Here is a 21,573-nt window from a genome sequence, read left to right as displayed (position 1 = left end):
GGGTGGAATAAAAAAAAAACATCTGGGAGTAATTTCTTTGAGGAAATGGATAGCGAGCATGAATGGCAGTGAAATAGAGATAGTGATGTTCGTCAATCCTACAACTCTCTTTGTTCTGCCTTGCTTTTTATGAATGTGATTTTCATTTTCTCTAGAGCCACTCTAAAAGTCCATTCATATAACTGACTATGCGAACCTTGTGTCTAAAAGCGATATTTAAGTGAAGAAGCATCTGTTGAATTTCAATCGAACTTAAAAAATAAAGCTATAGTTCTTTTTATTTATTCTTAAAATTTTACTTTTTGGACTTTCGGGGCCACACCCCCAGACACTCAGGGGTTACTCCTGGTTCTGCACTCAGGAATTATTCCTGAGGTGGTCAGGGGACTATATGGGATTCCCGGGATCCAACCTGTGTGCCAGGCAAAAAGCCCTACCCTATGTACTAGTACTCTGTCTCAAACAGTTTTTTTAAAAATACAAGTTAGAAATCTTTTATTCCTAGGTAAAATGGGGGAAAATTGCATTTTTAAAATCCTACTTTACTATTCATAGTAATAAAATGTCCTTAGGGTTCTTTTGTATGTGTCAAATGAAAGATTCCTCATTATTCTAGCTACATATGACAATGATGTTTTTTGGAAAAATTTATTTTATTAAAATAATGAAAAATTCAATCACTGTGAGATAAACCCTTACAAAGCTGTTCATGATTGGGTTTCAGTCATATAATGTTCCAACACCCATCCCGCCACCAGTGTACGCTTCCCAGCCAATACTTGTTTTCATCACTATATTTGCGGGTGACTACTTATTCTGTAAAAAAGAACTCAAATCCACTTAAGTAGATTCTTACCACGGTTCTACCCAAAAGGGAAACTATTTAAACAACTACTATCTCAGATACTATCAATAACAATTTAAATGAAAGTATACTCGTGGTACCACAGTGAATAAAGTACCAAAGATCAATTTTATTTTAATTGATCACATTTACTTACATTTTTTTACATAGCAGATACTCTATGGTAGATTTGTTTAATGTTAAGTAGCACACCTCCAGGAGGGCGAGCAGAGGGTCCCACCTGGGACAGGCCTGTGGACCCCAAGCGTTGTCAGGGAAGTGGTGGACACCCCACTGGCCACTGCACCCCATCTCCACCAGTGCCCAAGCCATGCCCGGGCCACTGTGGGGAATATGTGTGACTCACAAAAGAAAAACTTCCTCTTTTCTTTCCTTCCCATAAATTCTGTTTCCAAGTTCCTATTTTTGTTGCATTTTTTTCTTCTTAGTTTAAGGTCCTTGATTTTTGCTGTGTTGGTCTTGGGGATCAAACCTCTGGCTGAGAGTTTTAGCTCTCAGGAGATTCCTCTGAGCCAGTGAGATTGGTCGGACCGCGGTGGTCCTGCAGCGCTGCTTTGAGTTGTTCTCAGAGTGATGAGAAGGCTGGTGTGAAGAGAGCAGAGCGTCTTTTCTCAATATGATAACAGAGAGCAAGTGCAGGGAAATGAGATTCATAAATGAACTCCAGTCCTTTGCTGCCCCATCACAGGCTCCTGCAGGTAAGAAACGTTTTCTGCGAGTGCATAATGAGATGAATGATGGGAACGAAAGAGTGTCACATATGCGTAGGTGACATAAGTTGCAATTTTTTTTCTATTGGATGGAGTTGGGAAATGCAAGTGTTAGTAGCTTGAATTGTTTAATACGAAGCAGGAAGAGGTGTGACTCCCCCAAAAGTGAGGAGTGAGGAACTAATCCTCACCAGAGCACCCAGTCATGCAAAATGTGAGTGCTGTTAAATTCAGCGTTGTTCTGCCTTGTGGGGTTGAGGGAGTCTACAGTCAGGAGATCTGTGTTCCGCTCTTGTAACCATCAGCCCAGGACAGGACCATTGATGAATGAATGAATGGGTTCCATTCTTTGATTGGTTAGAGAGGAAGAGTTTTGCAGGACCGTGTGTGTTTATTTATAGTTGTAGACTCAGGGATAACAAAAGACCACCACATGTTAAATTCAGGAAAGTCTTACAAAAACAGTTCATTACATTTTAAGGGAAATATCTCTGTCATCATAAAATTGTTTTTTTGGGGGGAAAGGAAGTGATCAAGGGGCCACACCTGACAATGCTCAGGAGTTACTCTTGTCTCTATTTAGGAATTTCTCCTGTTGGGGCTTATCTCCTGTACTATTTTTCTGGCCTCACCCCAAAAATTCATTTAACACTAATACCAAGATAGATTAAATATAGTTTTAGGGAGTAAGCAAGATATTTGAGTAGCATGTAATATATCTTACACATAGAGGAAAACAGAAAGAATATACCATATGTGTATAAAAAGCTAAGAAACACTATATATGTATGTGATTATGATTGCTCAGTTTTCCAAAAACTTGTGGAAATATGAAGAATTCTCAGGAAAATTTCTTCTTCCTCTAACAAAAACTGCATATAAACTTTAGTATACATTGAAGTGCTCATTATAGAACAAAAGGCACACAGAATTTGAATTATATTATTATCATCTAGAGATACTAGTAATTTAGATTTTAATGGATATAACTGCAGATGTAAGCAAATGTAAGAATTTCTTTTGTAACATTGAAATCATATTATATATTACTGAGGGCGCCCCTCCTTACTTGGGAATATATCATAGCATTGAGAAAATTAATTTATCTTTCGCTTGGGGGCCACACCCGAGCTACTCAGGGGCTCCTCCCGGGTCCGTGAGGGGAGCCTCTCCCCATGATGTTTAGGAGATCATGTGTTGTCAGGGAGGTAACATGGGTCTCCAGCATGCAAGGCATACACTCAGCCCTTTGTGTTTTTTTCCAGCCAAATTGTTTCTTTCATCAAAGTAATATTGCTTTATAACAGGTCTTTTAAAACTTGTCCACTGGAGAATGCAATGTGGGTGTGAGTTGCCAGGAAGACCTCAGCTTCATTATGTGATTGCTTTTGAATTAATTTGGGGTCATTACAATTTCAAAGACATCTTACTACTGCTAATTTTTTTCCATGAAGATCGTATTATTTATGTGACCTCAGCTGAGTTGCAACATACAGTTTAAAGAAGATAGGGTTTGTGACGTTCCATAGGCTTGCAGTCTATAGCATTACAACTCAGCATCTGCTAGAACCACTTTGAAAAATCTAGTTTCCTTCTTCCACCATATAGTTGACACTTTGATTCACTTGATTCACACTTGACACTTGATTCACGCTCCCTTTTTTCTGCTATCCTCTGGTCACTACCATTTTTTCTTTCTGTCTAAGAGAACACGATTGTTTTTTTCTGGGGTCTCCCTAGCAATGCTCAGGGACTCAGAGAAATATTTCTAGTGATACTTTGTCAAGTGTCCAAATAGTCCAGTGCTCAGTCCTTAGACCATTGTGTTGCTAGGCAGCGTGTGTCAGATCCTCACACTTAGAGAATCACATGGGGTCTAGCACACGCCCTCATGCTTTATCTCTTGTCCCAAGAAAAGGATAATTCTTTTTTTTTCTTTTTGGGTGATGCCTGATGATGCTCAGGGCTTACACCTGGCTCATGCACTCAGGAATTACTCCTGGAGGTGCTTAGTGGGCTATATGGGATGTTGGGGGATTGAACCCGGGTCAGCCGTGTGCAAGGCAAATGCCCTCCCTCCTGTACTATCGCTCCAGCTCCCGAAAAGGATAATTCTTAACATAAATTATTAATCAAACGAACCTAACCATACCTTAATGTCTCAATAAGGGTTGATTCTAAAGACTTAGCTGCTCTGGCATTATATAAGGATTGACAAAATTTGGGGGAAAAATGAATTTAGATAATTAGTAGCCTATAAAGCCTATCAAAAAGTACTATGCAAATAGAAAAAGAATAATGAAGGAAAACGGCGGGTAGGAGAATCTTTCTGGCGGTGGAATGGCAATAGATCTTTGGTGGTGTGTATGATCAAACATATATACATATGCAAAAGTGAAGAAAATTCCCTGAAATTCCATAATATTTTAAATCTGAAAAATAAAAAATAGCTGCCATGTGTAAAAAGGTAGGTTATCAAATAATATATGGTGATCCAGTCATTTTGTAAAATGTTGCAGGATTAAAATATTAGATTTTTTTTACACCACTTCCTTTTATTATCATGTTTCAGAAACCTTTCACAAGATGTTAAAAAAAAGGGGGGGAGGAGGAGGAAAAGTCCCCAAACTTACAACCACAGCTAATGTTATTTATTTCATTGTTCCCAGTCTGATCAAACCCATTGTGTGCAAAAGCTCTTTTTTCCATGCATCTAAATGATAGATACAGGTTATGAAATTCTTTATTCTATTTGTAGCAGCTTACGCAGGTGCAGCCAAACACAAAGCTTCAGGACAAATTGTACACAAACTTTACAATGTGGGATCTGAAATTAAAATATGAAACATAAAATCTACACAAAACTGAATAAAACATCAACAGATATCAGGACTGCAACCTAATAACCAAGTGTGAAAGGGAGTCTTGTTTCCTTTCAAGTGCTTTATTCTGCTACAGAATAGTCAAAATGAAGATGGTAAAGCTTTGTGGTTAGTTTAAATTATACACTCTGTAGATACGATACCAATTTTAAAAGTTACACATAAACCAACAGATGTCCATCAGTTCATCTGAATTGACTGGACACTGCAGCTGGGTCGCTGAAAACAAATCAGGCAAACATGGAAAGAAAATCCACCTGTGCAGTTTGCAGAGTTTACTGATGGGCACATTGCACTCCTGGTCCATGATGGCTGCTGCTTTCTTCATCAGAGCTATCATTATATGCTTCACGCCTCTGACCACCCTCTGAGCCCCTAGTGCTATCAAATTCCTGAAGCTCTACCTCCTCTGTTTCTCCAATTATGTTTGGAACTTCTGGTCTAGATGGCAGAAGATCTTCTAGTTCAGAAAGTTTGTCTGGGTTGATCCAGTTGTTTTCAGGAAACTGCACATCGAATTTTATGTAAAGATCACCTTTTTCAAAAGGATTACGGTACTGTGGCATACCTTCAGCTCGAACTACATGAACACATCCTGGTTCAATTACTTTGCCAGGAGGGTATTTTATGACAATCTGACGTCCATCAAGGTGTTTAAATGTGAACTGAAATCCACAGAGTGCTTCAACAAGTCCTATCTTATATGTCATGTGCAAATCATTCCCATCCCTCTGAAACACCTCATGCTCCTTTTCCTGAAGCAAAAGAACAATGTCTCTTGGTTCCACTCCTGGGGCAGGCCTCCCCAGTAAACGTAATTCTCTGTCCATGTTTCATGCCTTTGTCTACATGAACATGAACTTTGTCTACAATAACATTAAATTATTTTAATAAGAAATAATTGAATTATATTTAAATATATATAAACAAAACATACGAGCGAAAATTAATATATGGGTTTGTCTTGCATGCATCAGACCCATATTCGATTCCTCTGTCCCTCTAGGAGAGCCTGGCAAGCTACTGAGAGTATCCCACCCACGCAGCAGAGCCTGGCAAGCTACCAGTGGTATATTCCATATGCCAAAAACAGTAACAAGTCTCACAATGAAGACGTTACTGGTGCCCACTTGAGCAAATCGATGAACAACAGGATAGCAGTACTACAGTGCTACAGTGCTATTTAATTATATAGTTATAACATCATATTTAAATATATTACAATAAGTAACATGAATATTTAATACATGAATATTTAATGGGCTGGAGTGATAGCACAGCAGGCAGGTGTTTGCCTTGCATGCCACTGATCCGGGTTCAATTCCTTCATCCCTTTGGAGAGCCCAAGGAGCTACTGAAAGTATCCGGCCTGCACGGCAGAGCCTGGCAAGCTCTCCGTGGCATATTTGATATGCCAAACACAGTAACAACAAGTCGCACCATGGAGATGTTACTGGTGCCCGCTTGAGCAAATTGATGAACAACGGGAAGACAGTGATACAGTGCTATGAATATTTAATATTAAAATGTTTCAAGATCAAAGTATTCAAAGTAGGAATCCTTAATTGAGGAACTTAAGTGTCATATCATTTGTATCAATCACAGGAAAGGGAAAAGAGGAAGGACTGGCCTGACTGTATTACTGATGAACTTAATTTGATTTCTCTTGTAGCTTTAGAAGAGAAGATTCGGCCTTCCCAAAGAAACACTGGTTGCCACAGACTACTTCTTGCCTCTTTGCTATTTCTTCTGCTGCTGAAAATGTCATTTTTAATTGTCTTTGTCAGTAAGTAACTAATTGAATTTGCATGGAATATCTTCTTTACCTGAAGAGATAGCATCCTGTTGACACTCGCATTTTAATAATGGATTTCACCAGCAAGCTGAAGTCTTCTTTAGGCTGAACATAACCAATCGGCATCCATTGGAAACTTGGTACTTTGAGTTTAGTTACTTTTTTTATTTTTTATTTTTTTGCTTTTTGGGTCACACCCGGTGATGCACAGGGATCACTCCTGGCTCTGCACTCAGGAATTACCCCTGGCCGTGCTCAGGGAACCTATGGGATGCTGGGAATCGGCTGCGTGCAAGCAAATGCCCTATCCACTGTACTATTGCTCCAGCCCCAAGTTTAGTTACTCTTCCATGAAATAATGAACCCAACTCAACTGGAAGAAAGTAAAGAGTATAAGTATATGCACATGTTTGCATTGTCAAGTGAAACCTAGAGGTTATCATTGTCTCCATTAGACTTTTAGGTAAATGACGACAAATGTCTATCCCTTAATAGTGTTGTTCAGGCCTTTGTAAGTGCAGATACATAGTTTGGGGTGACCAAGCAGAAAAGGATATGAGAAAAATACTTCAGGCAGGATTTTCTATTGAAGGGGCTGGAGCACAGTGGGTAGGGCGTTTGCCTTGCACGCGGCCAAGCTGGTTTGATTCCCAGCATCCCATAGTGTCCCCTGAGCACCACCAGGAGTAATTCCTGAGTGCAGAGCCAGGAGTAGTCCCTGAGAATCGCCAGGTGTGACCCAAAAAAGAAAAAAAAAAAGATTTTCTATTGAAATTTTATGTTATTTCTTTATGCCTTGTCCTACATAGATGTAAAAGTCAGTTGCAAAGAGGTAGATATCCATATTCTGCCATCTGCAATATACATATTCTTGGCTTTAATTAAAAAAATTTGGGCCATACCCAGAAGTGTTCAGGAATTATTCCTCACTCTGTTTTCAGGGATCACTCCTGGTGGGACTCAGGGAGCCATTCATTGACTGTACTATCTCTTTGGTCCTTAGATTTAAATTTTTATAATATTTTACCTGTACATATTTGGATGTATATTTCATTCATTTATTTGGTCATTCAATATCCAATGATGGCTGTTCAGTTTTATTTGTCAGCACTGGGGAAATCAGAAAATCCGAAAAGAGCCACAGGGAAATTTCCCCACAATATCAAGAATTTCAGTGAATAGTAGAAAATTGTCGAATCATTGGTTTCAACTCTAATTAAGTATGTGCACGAGAAACACAAAGACAGATTTCCTGAAGGAGGGGTTTTTTAGAGCCATGTGTATTAAAATAGCAAAGAGGTAAGATAGCATAGGAAAATATGGACAACTTAATTGTAAATAACTGGAATATATAATGTTAAGTGAACTGTGAGAAATAAAGTTGTAGATACAAAGAATAAAATGGCCCTCAGAGCATGAAGAGTGCTGTGTAAAATACTAATAGTCTGGAATTTTTGTTTGATTGTTTTGGGATCTTACTGCATGATGCACATGGCTATTGACTCAGAGCTTGGGGTTTCCCCAGGAGATGCTGAGGATGGAGCTAGGAGCACCTGTATGGGAAGCATGCAGTCAGCACTTTGACGTAGGGGGAAGAGATAAATTATTAAAAAAATGATTATCTTTTAAAATTTATAAAACATTCTACACTTAGTGGTTAAAATAGCAAACATCTGTTTCTGTGCTTTGGCAGTTTTATCCAATCAATCGGGAGGTTCTTTCGATTTGACTGAAAGCATTTTCATCTAAGCAGTCAGGTAGCAGTTGGGGACAAGTTTGTGTTTGAAGAAGAGCATGTCAATTGGCAATTTGGTCACACTTATTTCATAATTCCACAGACCAGCCTGAGTTTAATTACTTTTTAAGTTCCTCTTTATTCATCCTTATTTCAATTGTAACATTTCTTATCCTCCCTCTCATTGGATAGCCTCTCCCCAAATGATAGCATGAGTAGCAACAGTTACATCTGCAACATGTAATAATAATTCTAAAATCCACTTTTTCAAAATTCAAACAATGTCTCCCGCTAGGCATATCCTCTTGAGGTTCTGAAACTCAGTGTACCCAAACTTAACCATCTTCACGCATAAGCCTGCTACCCTTCCTATAATATATATCTCTGTGAATGTCTCCATTTTGAGTTTATCAGTATGAAAATACCTGAGCCACTCTTGAGTTCTTTAACTACTTTGTCTTAAGACCTCAGTATTCATCAAGTCTCTACCTCTTTGATTCTAATTTCTCATTATTATTCAAATAATATGATGTGGTACCATCATTCAAGGGATGGTATCATCACTGCCTTCCATTATCCTCCTCTTTACTACCATAAGCCTTAGGGCAAGTTCTAACTGTTTTGCAAATGAATAATGTATTGGTATTCTATATTCTGTTTTCAACTTTGTCCTGCCATGTTCAGTTAACACCATCAAGGCCTACTTCTAGATGTTGAATTTGATCACCATATCTCCTCCAGTTTTTAAATTCTACCGTAACTCTTAATCTCAATAACTGACAAATTCAAGAATGTCCAGGGGCTGGAGCCATAGCAAAGCAGGGAGGGCGTTTGCCTTGCACATGGCCAAACCAGGTTTGATTCCCAGCGTCCCATAGGATCCCCTGAGAACCGCCAGGGTAATTTCTGAGTGCAGAGCCAGGAGTGACCCCTGTGCATTGCCAAGTGTGACCCAAAAAGAAAAAAAAAGAATGTCTAAAAGTGTCCACCTTTTCTGTAGCCACACTCATGTTCAATATTACTCCTCAACAAGTGGAGTCTAATACTACATCACTTCAACTTGAGATGACTCTAAGATTTCCTTTAGTGTGTCTGAGGTATTTTGTTATCAGTGTAGAGTGTTTGTGTGGCCTGTGTGAGGACCTGGGTGCAGCCCCTCACACCCCGACATCGGGGAGACAGGAGAGGACAGTAAAACTAGGATGATTTTAAAACTTCCTTAGCCGTCAGAATGCATAGAGCAATTCTTATCAGTTCTGCGCTGCGGTTCCAAGAAATTTCTCTGACTTTCACTTTCAGAAACCTAAAATTCACCTTGTGTGATAAACTCAGGCTTGTATTACTTATTACTTGTGGTCCCATTGATCTTCGATTTGCTCGAGCGGGTGCCAGTAACGTCTCCATTTGTCCTTGTTGTGAGCTAGTGCAGCCCAATGATATCTGCTCGCTCCAGGAACAGGAAGAGCCTCAAATCGTTCATTCAGGGATTTGATGAAGAAATCTGACCATCTAGTTGGTGGGCGGCTACAAGGTCTTCTGACGTCCCGTGGAATCCAGTTGGTAACAGCTCTAGTCCAGCGGTCGTCTCTGAATCGCATTACATGACCGGCCTATCTGATTTTTGATGCCTTGGCAAACGGGACAGCAGCATTCCTGATTTTTGACTGTTGACGGAGGTCAGAACTCCGGATTCCTTCTCTCACTTGAGTGAGACATGATATTCCCAGCATAGCTCTTTCGATTCCTCTTTGGGATACCCTAATAGCATTCTCATCCTGTTTGCGTAGGGCCCAGGTCTCTGAGGTATATGTTAGTGTAGGAAGAATGGTGGAATCGAAAAGATGTGCCAGAGTTGGAGGTTCTTCGTTCTCTTAACCACCTCTTCTGACGCTCTTGAATGCATTCCATGCCGCTCTCTTCCTCCTGCGCAGCTCTGGCACCAAGTCGTTCCTCATGTTGATTTCTCAACCCAAGTACACATAGCTGCTGCATTCGGAGATGTTCGTTCCATTGAGAACAAATGGAGCTTCAGGGACCAGTTTGTTTTTCACGAGCATCGTCTTGTTGAGATTCAGCTGCAATCCGATCTTTCCACACTCGTGGTCGAAGTCGGCCAGCATTTTTGCCGCTTGGCTAATGTTTGGTGTTATGAGAACAATGTCATCAGCGAAGCAGAGGTGGTGTAATTGCCAACCGTCTATCTTCACTCCCATTCCTTGCCATTCCAGTTGAATTAAAAGGATCAAATGATGCCTTTTCAGCAGTTTGATTGTTGGGGAAAATTCCAAATTTAATTTTTAATTAAACTTTAATTAAAAGTAATTAAAGAAGCATGAGCAATAAACGTGAGGAACATTTGATTTTTAAAGATGCAAGAAGACTATTGAGATTAAGAAGCATCAGAAAGGGGGTGAGGGAGGGGGTGAGAAAAGGAAACCTGGGGACACTGGTGCTGGGAAATGTACACTGGTGGAGGGGTGGGTGTTGGAACACCGTATGACTGAAATCTAGTCATGAACAGCTTTGTAAGGATGTATCTCACAGTGATTCCATAAAAAAGTTTAAAACAGAAACAAGTATCATAAAGAAAGGTGAGGCAGAACCAGGAAACAATGGGGTCCCACGAATGAAGTGAGGAGAACTGAGTTCAAGAATTGCAAGACGCGCTCTTCGACCAGACGAGACCCAGAGCGGCCGCACACAAAGGGCTCCTCTGCTCCTAAAAAAAACATGATCCCGGAGGCCTACTAACTACTTTCAGCCCCCAGAAATGCCTCTTACAGAAATGTCTCTAGACTGTGAACTGAGCTGAGACCCCATGCCGCCCCAGGAGGGGAAAGGTTTTTCTCTCTCAGCTTTTCCTTTCTTTGGTGGTGGCGGCAGAGGCAGTGGCGGCCACATGGCTACTGCCATCTTATAGAGCACGCTAACCGGAGGTACGAGCTTGCAGTGATGCCACTTCTGGCAGAACTTTCTCTGGACTTAATTACTAAAATACCAGAAAACCACGCGGCTGCAACAGCGACCTCATATACTCTTCATTCTCAGCAATGGAAAACAAATTATCAAATGGTGCCTTTTCAGCAGTTTGATTGTTGGGGGAAAATTCCAAATAGTAATAGTGAGTTTTCTGTTGAAATATTGAATGTAATCAAAGTATATATATAGAAAAGTGAAGGCCATTAGCCACACAGTTGGGGGGTGGGTGGGATGGGAGGTATACTGGGGTTCTTGGTGGTGGAACATATGCAGTGGTGAAGGGATAGGTGTTTGATCATTGTATGGCTGAGTCTTAAACCTGAAAGCTCTGTAACTTTTTTCATGGTGATTCGATAAAAAAATAAACAATTTAAAAAAAAAAGAATTGCAGAGGTCAAGAATTGCAAGAGGTCAAGAAGAGAGAACCTTTTTTAAAAAAAATTTTAGTTTTTATTGAATCACTGTGAGATACAGTTACAAAGTTTTCATATTTGATCCACCACCAAATCCCCGCATAACCCCCTCCCACTCCCCCTCTGCCTGTGTGGCAGACATTTTTCACTTTACTCTTTCCTTACTTTGATTACATTCAATTTTCAACAGGAATCTCACTATCATTATTTGGAGGTTTTCCTCCAACAGTCAGACATGTTGGATGGCATCAATAGATTGTATGTTTTCATTTTTCAGAAAAGGTTGTGCGGCCGCTGTCCCAGTCCCAAATCCTGGAGCTGTGTTAGTTGCTGCTCAGTGTCGCTGGGGCTCCATCTGGAGAAGGCATGCCGGCTGTACCTCCTCCGTCTGGCTCCCTGTGTTGCTGACCCGGTTTGGGGTCCGGAGCAGACTCCGGCCTGTGTTGCCTACCGGAACTCCAAGAAAAGAACCATTTTTTAAAAAAATTGAATCACTGTGAGATACAGTTAGAAAACTTTCATATTTGAGTTTCAGTCGTACAATGATCGAACACTTATCCCTCCATAGTCACATTTTCCACCACCAGTGTCCCCAGTATATCCCCACCATTCCAATCCTCCCTCTGTCTCTATGGCAGACAATTTCCTCCATACTCTCTCTCTCTCTACTTTCGGGCATTATGGTTTGCAATATAGATATTGAGAGGCTATCACTTTTGGTCCTTTTCTACTTTCAGCACACATCTCCCATCATGATCAATCCCTCCAAACATCAATGAACTTGGTGGTCCCAAGAAGAGAACCTTAACTAAAATTTTTTAAAATTTATTTATTTTTGCTTTTTGGGTCACACCTGGCAATGCCCAGAGGTTACTCCTGGCTCTGCCCTCAGGAATTACCTTTGGCGGTGCTCAGGGGACCCTATGGGATGCTGGGAATCGAACCCGGGTCAGCCGCGTGCTACACAGACACCCTACCCGCTGTGGTATTGCTTCACCCCCAAGAAGAGAGACTTAAGAAGTGTCCCGAGCATGTGGTTGGAGCATTACAAGAGTAGAGTGTGACGTGGAAGGCAGCATTGTGGGTCAGGGAGATAGAGGGAGGTGAGGAAGAAAAAGACAAATTTCACCGTTTACAGGGGGAGGTAGGTCTATCTCTAAATTGTGAGGGATCGCGTGTGCAGGTGTGCAGAGATGTGACAGCTGGGAATGATGAAAGGGAAAAGAATAAAGAAACAAACCTCTTCACCCCTAATTAGATTTTTAAAAAATTGTCTACAGGTCACCTAGATCTCTGATCTGATGGTTTTCTTCCCCAAAGACATGATTTTACGTATTCAGATAGAAATGTTTAACCATTTCTCACCTCTTCTTCCTTCTCCAAGGCTTAGCACTTGCACGTCTTCACCCACTTATAGTTGAACGTAAGGATGGATAATTGCCCTTAGGTCCACATTACAAGAATTGTCATAACATCCTTTATCCCATTTGAAAAGTGTCTGCAGTTTCAACATCTGTAGGATTAGAATGCGTTGACTGCTTGACAATGAGATATTTTTGTCAGGGTTAGCATCTTTCGACATCTTTCTTTCTTTCTTTCTTTCTTTCTTTCTTTCTTTCTTTCTTTCTTTCTTTCTTTCTTTCTTTCTTTCTTTCTTTCTTTCTTTCTTTCTTTCTTTCTTCTTCTTCCTTCCTTCCTTCCTTCCTTCCTTCCTTCCTTCCTTCCTTCCTTCCTTCCTTCCTTCCTTCCTTCCTTTCTTTCTTTCTTTCTTTCTTTCTTTCTTTCTTTCTTTCTTTCTTTCTTTCTTTCTTTCTTTCTTTATTGTGTAAGTGGGTTTCATTCAAGAAAGTAACAGTGAAAGAAAAGGCCTTAACAGTATGAGGAAAATGAATGGTGTTATTTTTTTCTAGCTTTCTTTCAAATCCGTTTTAAACGTGTTCCAGAAGAAACGTTAAGCCAAAAAGTGACACACACTTTATTGGAATGTAAGAAAGAAAACTTGACCATAGAAGGTAAGAGCTAATAGCCCATAATGAGTTGCTGAATATAAGGGTAAATATCAAAAATCAATAGTTCCAGTAAGGTTCATGGGTCAAGTATACTTAAGTGCTGTTTCAAAATAGTTTTAAGTGTACATATATATATATATATCAGGATTAAAGTATTTTGTGAGCATATCTTTGATTATTCTGTGAAAATGTGATTGCATAGTTTTTTATTTCTTTTCTTTTTTGCCACACCTGCTCAGGACTTAACCCTGGTTAAGAACCTTAACCCTGGTTCTTCATTGAGTGCTCACTGCTGGTGGCTCTGAGTATGTTATGGGGTGTCAGGGGTGAAACCCAGGTCAGCCATATGGAAGGCAAGTGCCCTGCCCACTGTACTATCACTCCATTGGATTTCTTCAGTCTTCGTTTCTTATGTTCACTCTTATTTCTCCCATATCTGTTAAAACTGAGTTCCTCAAGAGAGATCTAATACAGTTGTGTTTTAAGAAAGCACAAATCTTTCATGCATATGAATGGTTTCCTAGAGAATACACAACATACTTATTGGATAGAGTTGACTGCTGTAATATTCTGTTTTGTTTCAGTTTCTCCACTTTTGAAGGTACCAGAATGACAATACAATATCATTTTGGGTTGCAATGACACAACAAACTGAGCACCTTAAACAATAGATATTTACTTTCCTCTAGACCCAGGGGCTGGAGGGCCGAGGTCCGGTACCAACAGAATTGGTTTCTGTTGAGGAAGACGTCTCAGGCTCACAGAGAGCTGTTTTCTAGCTGCGACTTCAAATGACTTCTCATTTGACTTTCAAATGACTTCACATAGGGGAGGGAGAGGGAAGAAGGAAAGAGGGAGAGAAGGAAAGAAGGAGAGAGAAGGAAATGAAGAGGGAGAAAGAGAGCATAGAAAGAGAGAAGGAAGATGGAGAGATGGAAAAGAGGGAGAGAGGGTGGGATAGAAGGGGAAACATTTCTGGTCTATCATCCTCTTTTTGAAGGTCAAAATTTTACTGGGTTCAAAGGATCTACTCTTTTTTTTTTTTTTGCTTTTTGGGTCACACCTGGCAATGCTCAGGAAATACTCCTGGCTCTGCATTCAGGAATTACTCCTGGCAGTGCTGGGGGACCCTATGGGATGCTGGGAATAGAAGCTGGGTCAACTGTGTGCAAGGCAAACGCCCTACCCGCTGTGCTATAGCTCTAGGTCCAAAAAAGTTAAGTCCTACTCTTATGACTTAACTTAGCCAAACTTATTTTCTAAAAGGCTCTACCTCTAAGTATAATCTCATTGAGGTTCACAGTTCCAGCCTATGTGTTTTAGGGGAACACAATTTAAGCCATGGCCATTTTTGAGAATTTAGTGGTTCTTGTTATAAAAAGAGATTTTCCATTGAAAAGGAGACATTTTTACATTTTTTATGAGATTCTGAATGTATTTTTTAATGTTTCTCCCCCACCCTCATAAATTTTGTGGTTTTCAGGGCTACTCCTGGCACTACACTTTGAAATCACTCCAGGTGAGGCCCAGGGACCATTTGTGGTACTGGATATTGAATTTGGATCTGCCATGTACAGGCAAGCACCCTGCCCAATGGACTCTTTCTCCAGCTCCCAATTCGGGGGTATTGAAAAATATTTTGGCTCTAGCTACCTTTACTAATTGCACAAAGGGAAGGAAATGGGGAAATGCCTGTTATTCCCTGGCGCAGGTGGGTTTGACCTACATGAGGCCTGATCGGTTCGATCCAGCTTGCTATTCGGTGAACATGAGCATTGTGGTTCCACAAGATCTCTGTTGCTCTTTAATTTTCAACAGCAAACATATTTAAAATTCCTCATCTCTGGCCAAGGGGTTATGGCAGTAGTCTTGTATGTGTTTAACCATGGTTTTATTTCTGGCACCAATAAGACACCGTGAGGACCATCAGGGCTCACTCCTGAGCATAGAGCCAGGAGTAGCCCCTGAACACTGCTGGGTGTGATCCCAAAACAACAAAAACATCACTTGTCTCATATTGTACTAATACGGCCAAGTATCAACACAGGCAAATCCTGGAGCTGCTGCCCAAAGAATTGGAAACCATTTGGTTCAAATTGCTACTTTGTTTCTTCTGACGAAAAAACCTGGAGTGACAGTGAGAAGCACTGTGCGGGGATGCAGGCGCATCTGCTGGTGGTCGACAGCAAGGAGGAGCAGGTACTTTCCGGTCAATGTGGGAGTCACGGTCCTGCCAGCTCTGTTCCCCCTCCTTGGGAGGAAGTTCTCATGGTCAGGGGTGTTGCTGCCGAGGCACAAGGCTTTGGATAAAATAGTTGGGATTGAACATCTAAGTCTTTGAATTCTACACCTTCTTTTGATTCCATTTACATCCTCCCCTTGCATTCCCCAGTAATACTGTGGGAAATTGAGGGTATTATGTGGAGGGTTTTGTGGAAAGATGGGCATATTTGAACTTGAACTATCAGTTAAGTATATGAACCTAGATACATTTTATAAGTTTTACTGTTTCAACGGGGCTATTTCTGGCCCTGTTCCTGGAGATGGGTCCTAGCAGAGAGGTTAATCTACTGGCAGCCGATCTGCTATTGGTGGGTCAGCCCTAAGCTCAACCTCCAGCATTTTGTAGCCAGTTGAGAACTACTTGTGAGTGGAGGTCTGGCTCTTATGGTCTCCAAGCACTAATAAAATGACAACAACTGCCACAATAATAAGCTGCCGCTGTCACTGTATCACTGTCATTCCATTGCTCATCGATTTGCTCGAGCGGGCACCAGTAACGTCTCCATTGTGAGACTTGTTGTTACTGTTTTTGGCATATCCAATATGCCATGGGGAGCTTCCCAGGCTCTGCCATTGGGTGGGATGCTCTTGGTAGCTTGAGGGGCTCTCCAAGAGAGGCAGAGGAATCGAACCTGCGTCGGCCACATGGAAGGCAAATGCCCTATCTGCTGTGCTATCCAGCCCAGGGGAATTAATAATTGTTGTGAATTCTTATCAACAATAAGAAGAAAGAAGAAATGTACAATACGTGATCAATTGTGAACAGCCATTAGTGAAATAGGAAAGGAATATATGATAAATTTTTCTAACTTCATCATTGTTATCAATGTAAAGAGAATTCACGTGCAAAATTTCTCCAGCTCTTTGATGACTCCCATCTCCTACTGATGATGTGGGGTGAGTGTCCATGTGAGTATGGATAGAAATCTCTGCCCTGTGTTTCGGGCACTGCAGTTCTCTAATCGTCTCTGTTCCAAAATCCTAAATTAAAAGTCTAATCACCAAAGGGATAAGAAATTGTGTCAGTGGAAGATCCATAGGTATGAGACAGGAGCCTTCATAAATGACATTAATGTTCTTTGAAAGGAGACCCATCATACTTCTCTCCCTTCTCTCCATATAAGCTCACTATGAGAGCAAATTTGAAGAGGATAGGGGATATTTTCCTGATCATACTGTTCTTCTAATCTGGGGACATCAGTGTGCATAACTATGTCAGTCCTTGATAAGCTGCCCTGTCTGTGTGGCTTTGTAGAGAGGCCTGAACACCTAAGACAAACACCATCTTTATAAGAGATGCCTTGGATCCTGTATTGTTCAGTCACAGCCTAAATCTCTGGGCCGAACCCTGGGCGCCTTTTCATGGACCCTTTCATTTTGGTATTCTTTCTCCTAAGGCTTTAAAGAACGGATATCTAGAGGAATGCTACTTAAACTCTAACTGACTTCTATTCTTTCCTAGGACTTTATTAACGAAAATGTGAACAAGAGTTACGATTATTACTTAGGGCTGTCAGATGTGCAGAATGGTCGCTGGGAATGGGTTAATGAGACACCATACAATCACAGTGCCACGTGAGTATTGAACTTGGTAAGGGGATACTGAGTCCTGCAGACTGTAGGGAATTTAGGGTGCTCCCACTAGCAGTTTTTAAAACAATAGAGCTCAAACATAACTTCTGGATATTGGTTTGCAAGTTTGAATTTGTATTCTGAAGTCTATCAGAGTATCACCTCCAGAAGTCTATAGAGCATCATTTTCTCTTTTTCCTTGTAGAAATGAGGAGACTGAATTTATAGAGTTTAGATAATTCAGAAAAAGTTTTCTGTCGTGGGAGTGATTGTCTACCAACCCAGGTTTATTTGATATGAAAGCCTGTGCTTATGAATTTATAGATTCAAGATAATAAAATTCATGTCAAGTAAAATCATAGCCATTCTTAAAATTTAAGCCCCGCCATAAAGCAAAGAGCTAAATTTGATAGTCCTAATGTATCTTATATTTATGTAGGTGAAAAAACCCTCTTAGGCCAGAGAAATAGTACAGCAGGTAGGGTCTTTGCCTTGCACACACTTCCCCTTCCCACTGGATTGATCTGTAACAGCCCTAAGGCCCCCCAAGCACTTGTAGGAGTAATTTCTGGGTGAGGAGCCAAGAGTAACCCCTGAACAACTGGGTGTGATCCAAAAAGCAAAACAAAAACGTACAAACAAAAAACCCAACTCCTAGATACTTTAGTACAATTTAGTAAGTTAATAGCTTAGAGACTCATAGGAATGATGTGAAATGTATAGAGATAGACTCTCATTCAAATTTTTTTTGGCTTTTTGGGTAACACCCGTCATGCACAAGGGTTACTCCTGGCTCTGCACTCAGGAATTACCCCTGGCGGTGCTTAGGGGACCATATTGGATGCTGGGAATGGAACCTGGTCGGCTGCATGCAAGGCAAACTCCCTACCCGCTGTGCTATCACTCCAGCCCCTCTAGTTCAATGTTTTTTAGATTAAGAGCAGACTAAGATCCAATGATCTTAGATAACAGTAGTATAATCAGAGATATTTATTCTAAGAAATGTAATCATATTCATTTTTAAAAATTGTTGTTTTCCCCTTAAACTTTATATAAACACCATGGTATACAAAGTTGTTCATGGTGATTTGTTTTACAGGCACTCAATATTCCAAAACCAGTTCCATCACCATTACACCTTCCCTCCACCGTTGTCTCCAACTTTTCCAACCACCCCTTCAGCCTCATAGCAGGCTCTCAATAATTTATTATATATAAATACATATAAATAAATATATATTAATTGTTATCAATAGTTTGCTAACTGAATGATTATAAAATATTTCCTTAGAAGAAAGCCAGTAATCATTGTTGTATTTCACCTGGAGCCATAAGTTCTTGTATGAGATTACTAAGATGTTGGTACAGTTAGTATTTTATTAAGTATTATCTTGGGGCAGATTAATATTTTATTAATTGAGATTGGTTGCATTCTACATTACATCCATTAAATCTGGTATACTCCTCTTGGCTTATCAGTGCTATAGAGTTTAAGGTGTTGCACACCCGCAAATGCTTCCAGATCCAAAATTTTTGATGGGGTGATACAGCTGGAGTTAAATTTTAACTAGGTGGCAACTTTGGGGCATGTTTTTTTTTTTCTGTATGTGTGTGTGTGTGTGTGTGTGTGTGTGTGAGAGAGAGAGAGAGAGAGAGAGAGAGAGAGAGAGAGAGAGAGAGAGAGAGAGAGACTGCCAGGGCTTCCAGAAGTACCGGGAATTGGGGGGAGGTAGCCTATCCCCAACTCTGTGAAAGCCTGGAGATTTTAGTCGCAAAATCTGCATACCTGGTTCTTTTTTTCCTTTTCTTTTCTTTTTTAAATCGAATCACTGTGAGATACGATTACAAAGCTTTCATTTTGTGTTTTAGTCATACAATGATCGAACCACCCATCCCTCCATCAGTGCACATTTTCTACCACCAATGTCCCCAGTATCCGCACTCCCCATCCGAACTCTTCCCCTGCCTCTATGGCAGACAATTTCTGCATACTCTCTACTATGTTTTTCATCCCTGAGCTATTCTCATGGATTCATATCTGGGTGAGGCTCAACCCGAGCAGTGGCGTCTGGCCATGGGCCTGGTGGCGATTGTGGTGATTGTGGTGATTGTGGAGAGTGCTGCTGGGGCTCTATTTGAGAGGGTGCTTGCTCAGCTCTCTCAGTCTTCCCTGGGGTGCCCTTGATGACTCAGCCTCGCTTGGAATCTAGAAGCATCAAATCAAAGATATTTAAACAAGTCTCATACTCAAAAGCAGTGCATAAAAAACCCCACTCTATTGATATGAGCAGGATAAAACTTTTGATCACTAAAGGAGCCCATGGAATCAGGGCACAGGCATGGAGAGAGTGAGAGGCAGGTGTGCAGGGAAAGTCTGTGACACAATGGGATGGGGCAGTTCTGGGGGGTGGCAGCCCCATTTTCAGGTGAAATGCCAGCGAGGGATGGTTGGGCCATGTGTGAGGAGTGGGGAAGCAATGATTTATGTGTCTCTGATCTGAACGTTCTATGGCAGCCCCTGCTTCACTGTCTCTTTTCAAAGACAGTTTGAGCAACACACTTACCCTGGTCTCCTTTTTCAGGTTCTGGCTCTCAGGTGAACCCAGTAATGACTTTGAACACTGTGTAGAGTTACATTTTCGTAAGCAATGGGGCTGGAATGATGTCTCTTGTTATGAGACACAGCATTCAATTTGTGAGATGTTGAAGATCTACTTATGAATGGAACATTCTCCATGATCCTGTGGTAGAGTTGTCCTTGGTCATTACAGAGAGAGCTAATCTGCTTTTGTGCATGTCTTAAAAGGGATCCACAAAGAAGCTTTCAGCAGTCTGCCACTTATGATGAATCAGTGTACCTATTTCTTCATTTATTTGTTCATAAAAATCAACAATTACTGAATATTTTCCAGAGAATTCCAATATTGGAGAATCTTTTCATAAACAATTAGAGGGAACCTGAGTCTCTTAAGTTTTGTATAATTTCTCAGGGGTTAGCTGTGATACATTATGTGACTTCCTATCTCCAATGCTCTCTTTATGGATTGATCAACAGCAAAATAAGCCCGTGTTGATTTTTGTTTTTCTGAGCTAGATAGGTCATTCTTAACTGGAATAACATTAAGGAACACTTGAAAAATAATGCATGCTAATTGAAGAAAACCTTTAGCTTGACCCAGTACATTCTATATGTAATCATATTTTTGGGTGATGAACAGAATAGTTTTCCTCAGGTATTTTGATATTATTTTAGTCCTAATTTAGTGTATGCTAAGCTACCCATGGTGTATCCGATATGCCAAACACAGTAAAAACAAATCTTACAATGGAGACGATACTGGTGCCCACTCGCACAAAATTGATGAGCAATGGGATGATAGTGAGAGTGACTTTTAACTCTTAGTTATGAAGACAGATAAAATGCAAATCTTTTCTGGGATGGCATAGTGGCTTCAGGGATTGGTTGACCTCACTGTGAGGCCTTAGAATGGGCAGGAAAAGCTAAGGAAGACATTTAAATTCCGAAAGTTCCTACTTATCCCCAAGGCAACAGAAACCAGACTTTTTTTTTGGATGGTGGCAATCAAATTTTTAATAGTACCTTTCTTTTTCCTTCTTCTTATTATATGAAAGCAGTGTGATCTGCACAGTTACTCATAGTTGAGTTTAGACATCCAGTATTATAGCACCGATGCCACCACCAGTGCCAACTTCCCTCCCTCCTCACCAATGTGTCCAGGTGACCTCCCATACCCCTTTCCCCACCCCCCAGCCTGCCCTATTATCAGGCACTTTGCTAAGTTTGGTTGTTGCAGTCTTGATTTCATTGTGGTTGACCCCGTGGTTTGGATATTTGGCCCTATCATTTCTTACCACCATCTTTGTACCTTAATCCCCCGATCCTCTCTCTCCCCTCTAGTCTTTCTCCTCCCTGTGCTCTGGGTCTAAGGTTGATATGGGCATCCCTCCTTTAAAACATTGCATTTACTTTTGATATTTACAATAATCAGATGAAGAACGTTTATATTTTATCTGTAAGAGAGATCTGTCTCTCTCCTCCAGATCTCCTTGTCAGAACCAGGTGCTCAGGCTGTGGTCTGGGCACAAAAAGCTCTAAAGCTCTTTTGAGAAACTGTGTTTGCTACCAAGGCACTCTGGGTATTCCCATGCAATAGTTTTCCCTTTGTCAACGAGAAATAATTTCATGTGCCTCAGCCATGTCCTGTGATTCTTCTCCCATGGATGCACAAGAGCCCATCACCATGAGGATTTCTTGGCAATAATTTTTGGCCTCAGTGTCATACTTGTTCTGTGTGGAGTTCTGCTCAAA

At 40.8% G+C, this 21,573-nt stretch overlaps 1 protein-coding gene and 1 pseudogene across 1 annotated transcript; one reads left to right on the top strand and one right to left on the bottom strand.

Moving 5' to 3' along the window:
* Positions 1-4,257: 4,257 nt before the first annotated feature.
* Positions 4,258-9,158, bottom strand: LOC101550770 (dnaJ homolog subfamily A member 2-like; annotated as a pseudogene).
* Positions 9,159-9,218: 60 nt separating this feature from the next.
* LOC101550510 (C-type lectin domain family 4 member A-like) lies at positions 9,219-19,964 on the top strand. Its single transcript, XM_055143605.1, has 5 exons — positions 9,219-9,306; positions 13,290-13,391; positions 15,436-15,587; positions 17,134-17,246; positions 19,826-19,964. Exons 1-5 carry the CDS (start codon positions 9,219-9,221, stop codon positions 19,962-19,964), a joined length of 594 nt encoding a protein of 197 aa, XP_054999580.1.
* The last annotated feature ends 1,609 nt before the right edge of the window (positions 19,965-21,573 follow it).

The sequence above is a fragment of the Sorex araneus genome, chromosome 6 (assembly GCF_027595985.1).
Source record: "Sorex araneus isolate mSorAra2 chromosome 6, mSorAra2.pri, whole genome shotgun sequence".
In the NCBI taxonomy this organism is placed as follows: domain Eukaryota; kingdom Metazoa; phylum Chordata; class Mammalia; order Eulipotyphla; family Soricidae; genus Sorex; species Sorex araneus.
This window is presented reverse-complemented; position numbering and strand designations above follow the sequence as displayed.

What these genes read in the sequence shown, in the direction of transcription:
- LOC101550510 (XM_055143605.1), top strand. Translation starts at nt 9,219, where the DNA reads ATGCATAGAGCAATTCTTATCAGTTCTGCGCTGCGGTTCCAAGAAATT. An exon ending in AGAAAACTTGACCATAGAAG is followed by an intron (nt 13,392 to 15,435) that starts GTAAGAGCTAAT and finishes GTATCAACACAG; the next exon opens with GCAAATCCTGGAGCTGCTGC. An exon ending in CCATACAATCACAGTGCCAC is followed by an intron (nt 17,247 to 19,825) that starts GTGAGTATTGAA and finishes CTCCTTTTTCAG; the next exon opens with GTTCTGGCTCTCAGGTGAAC.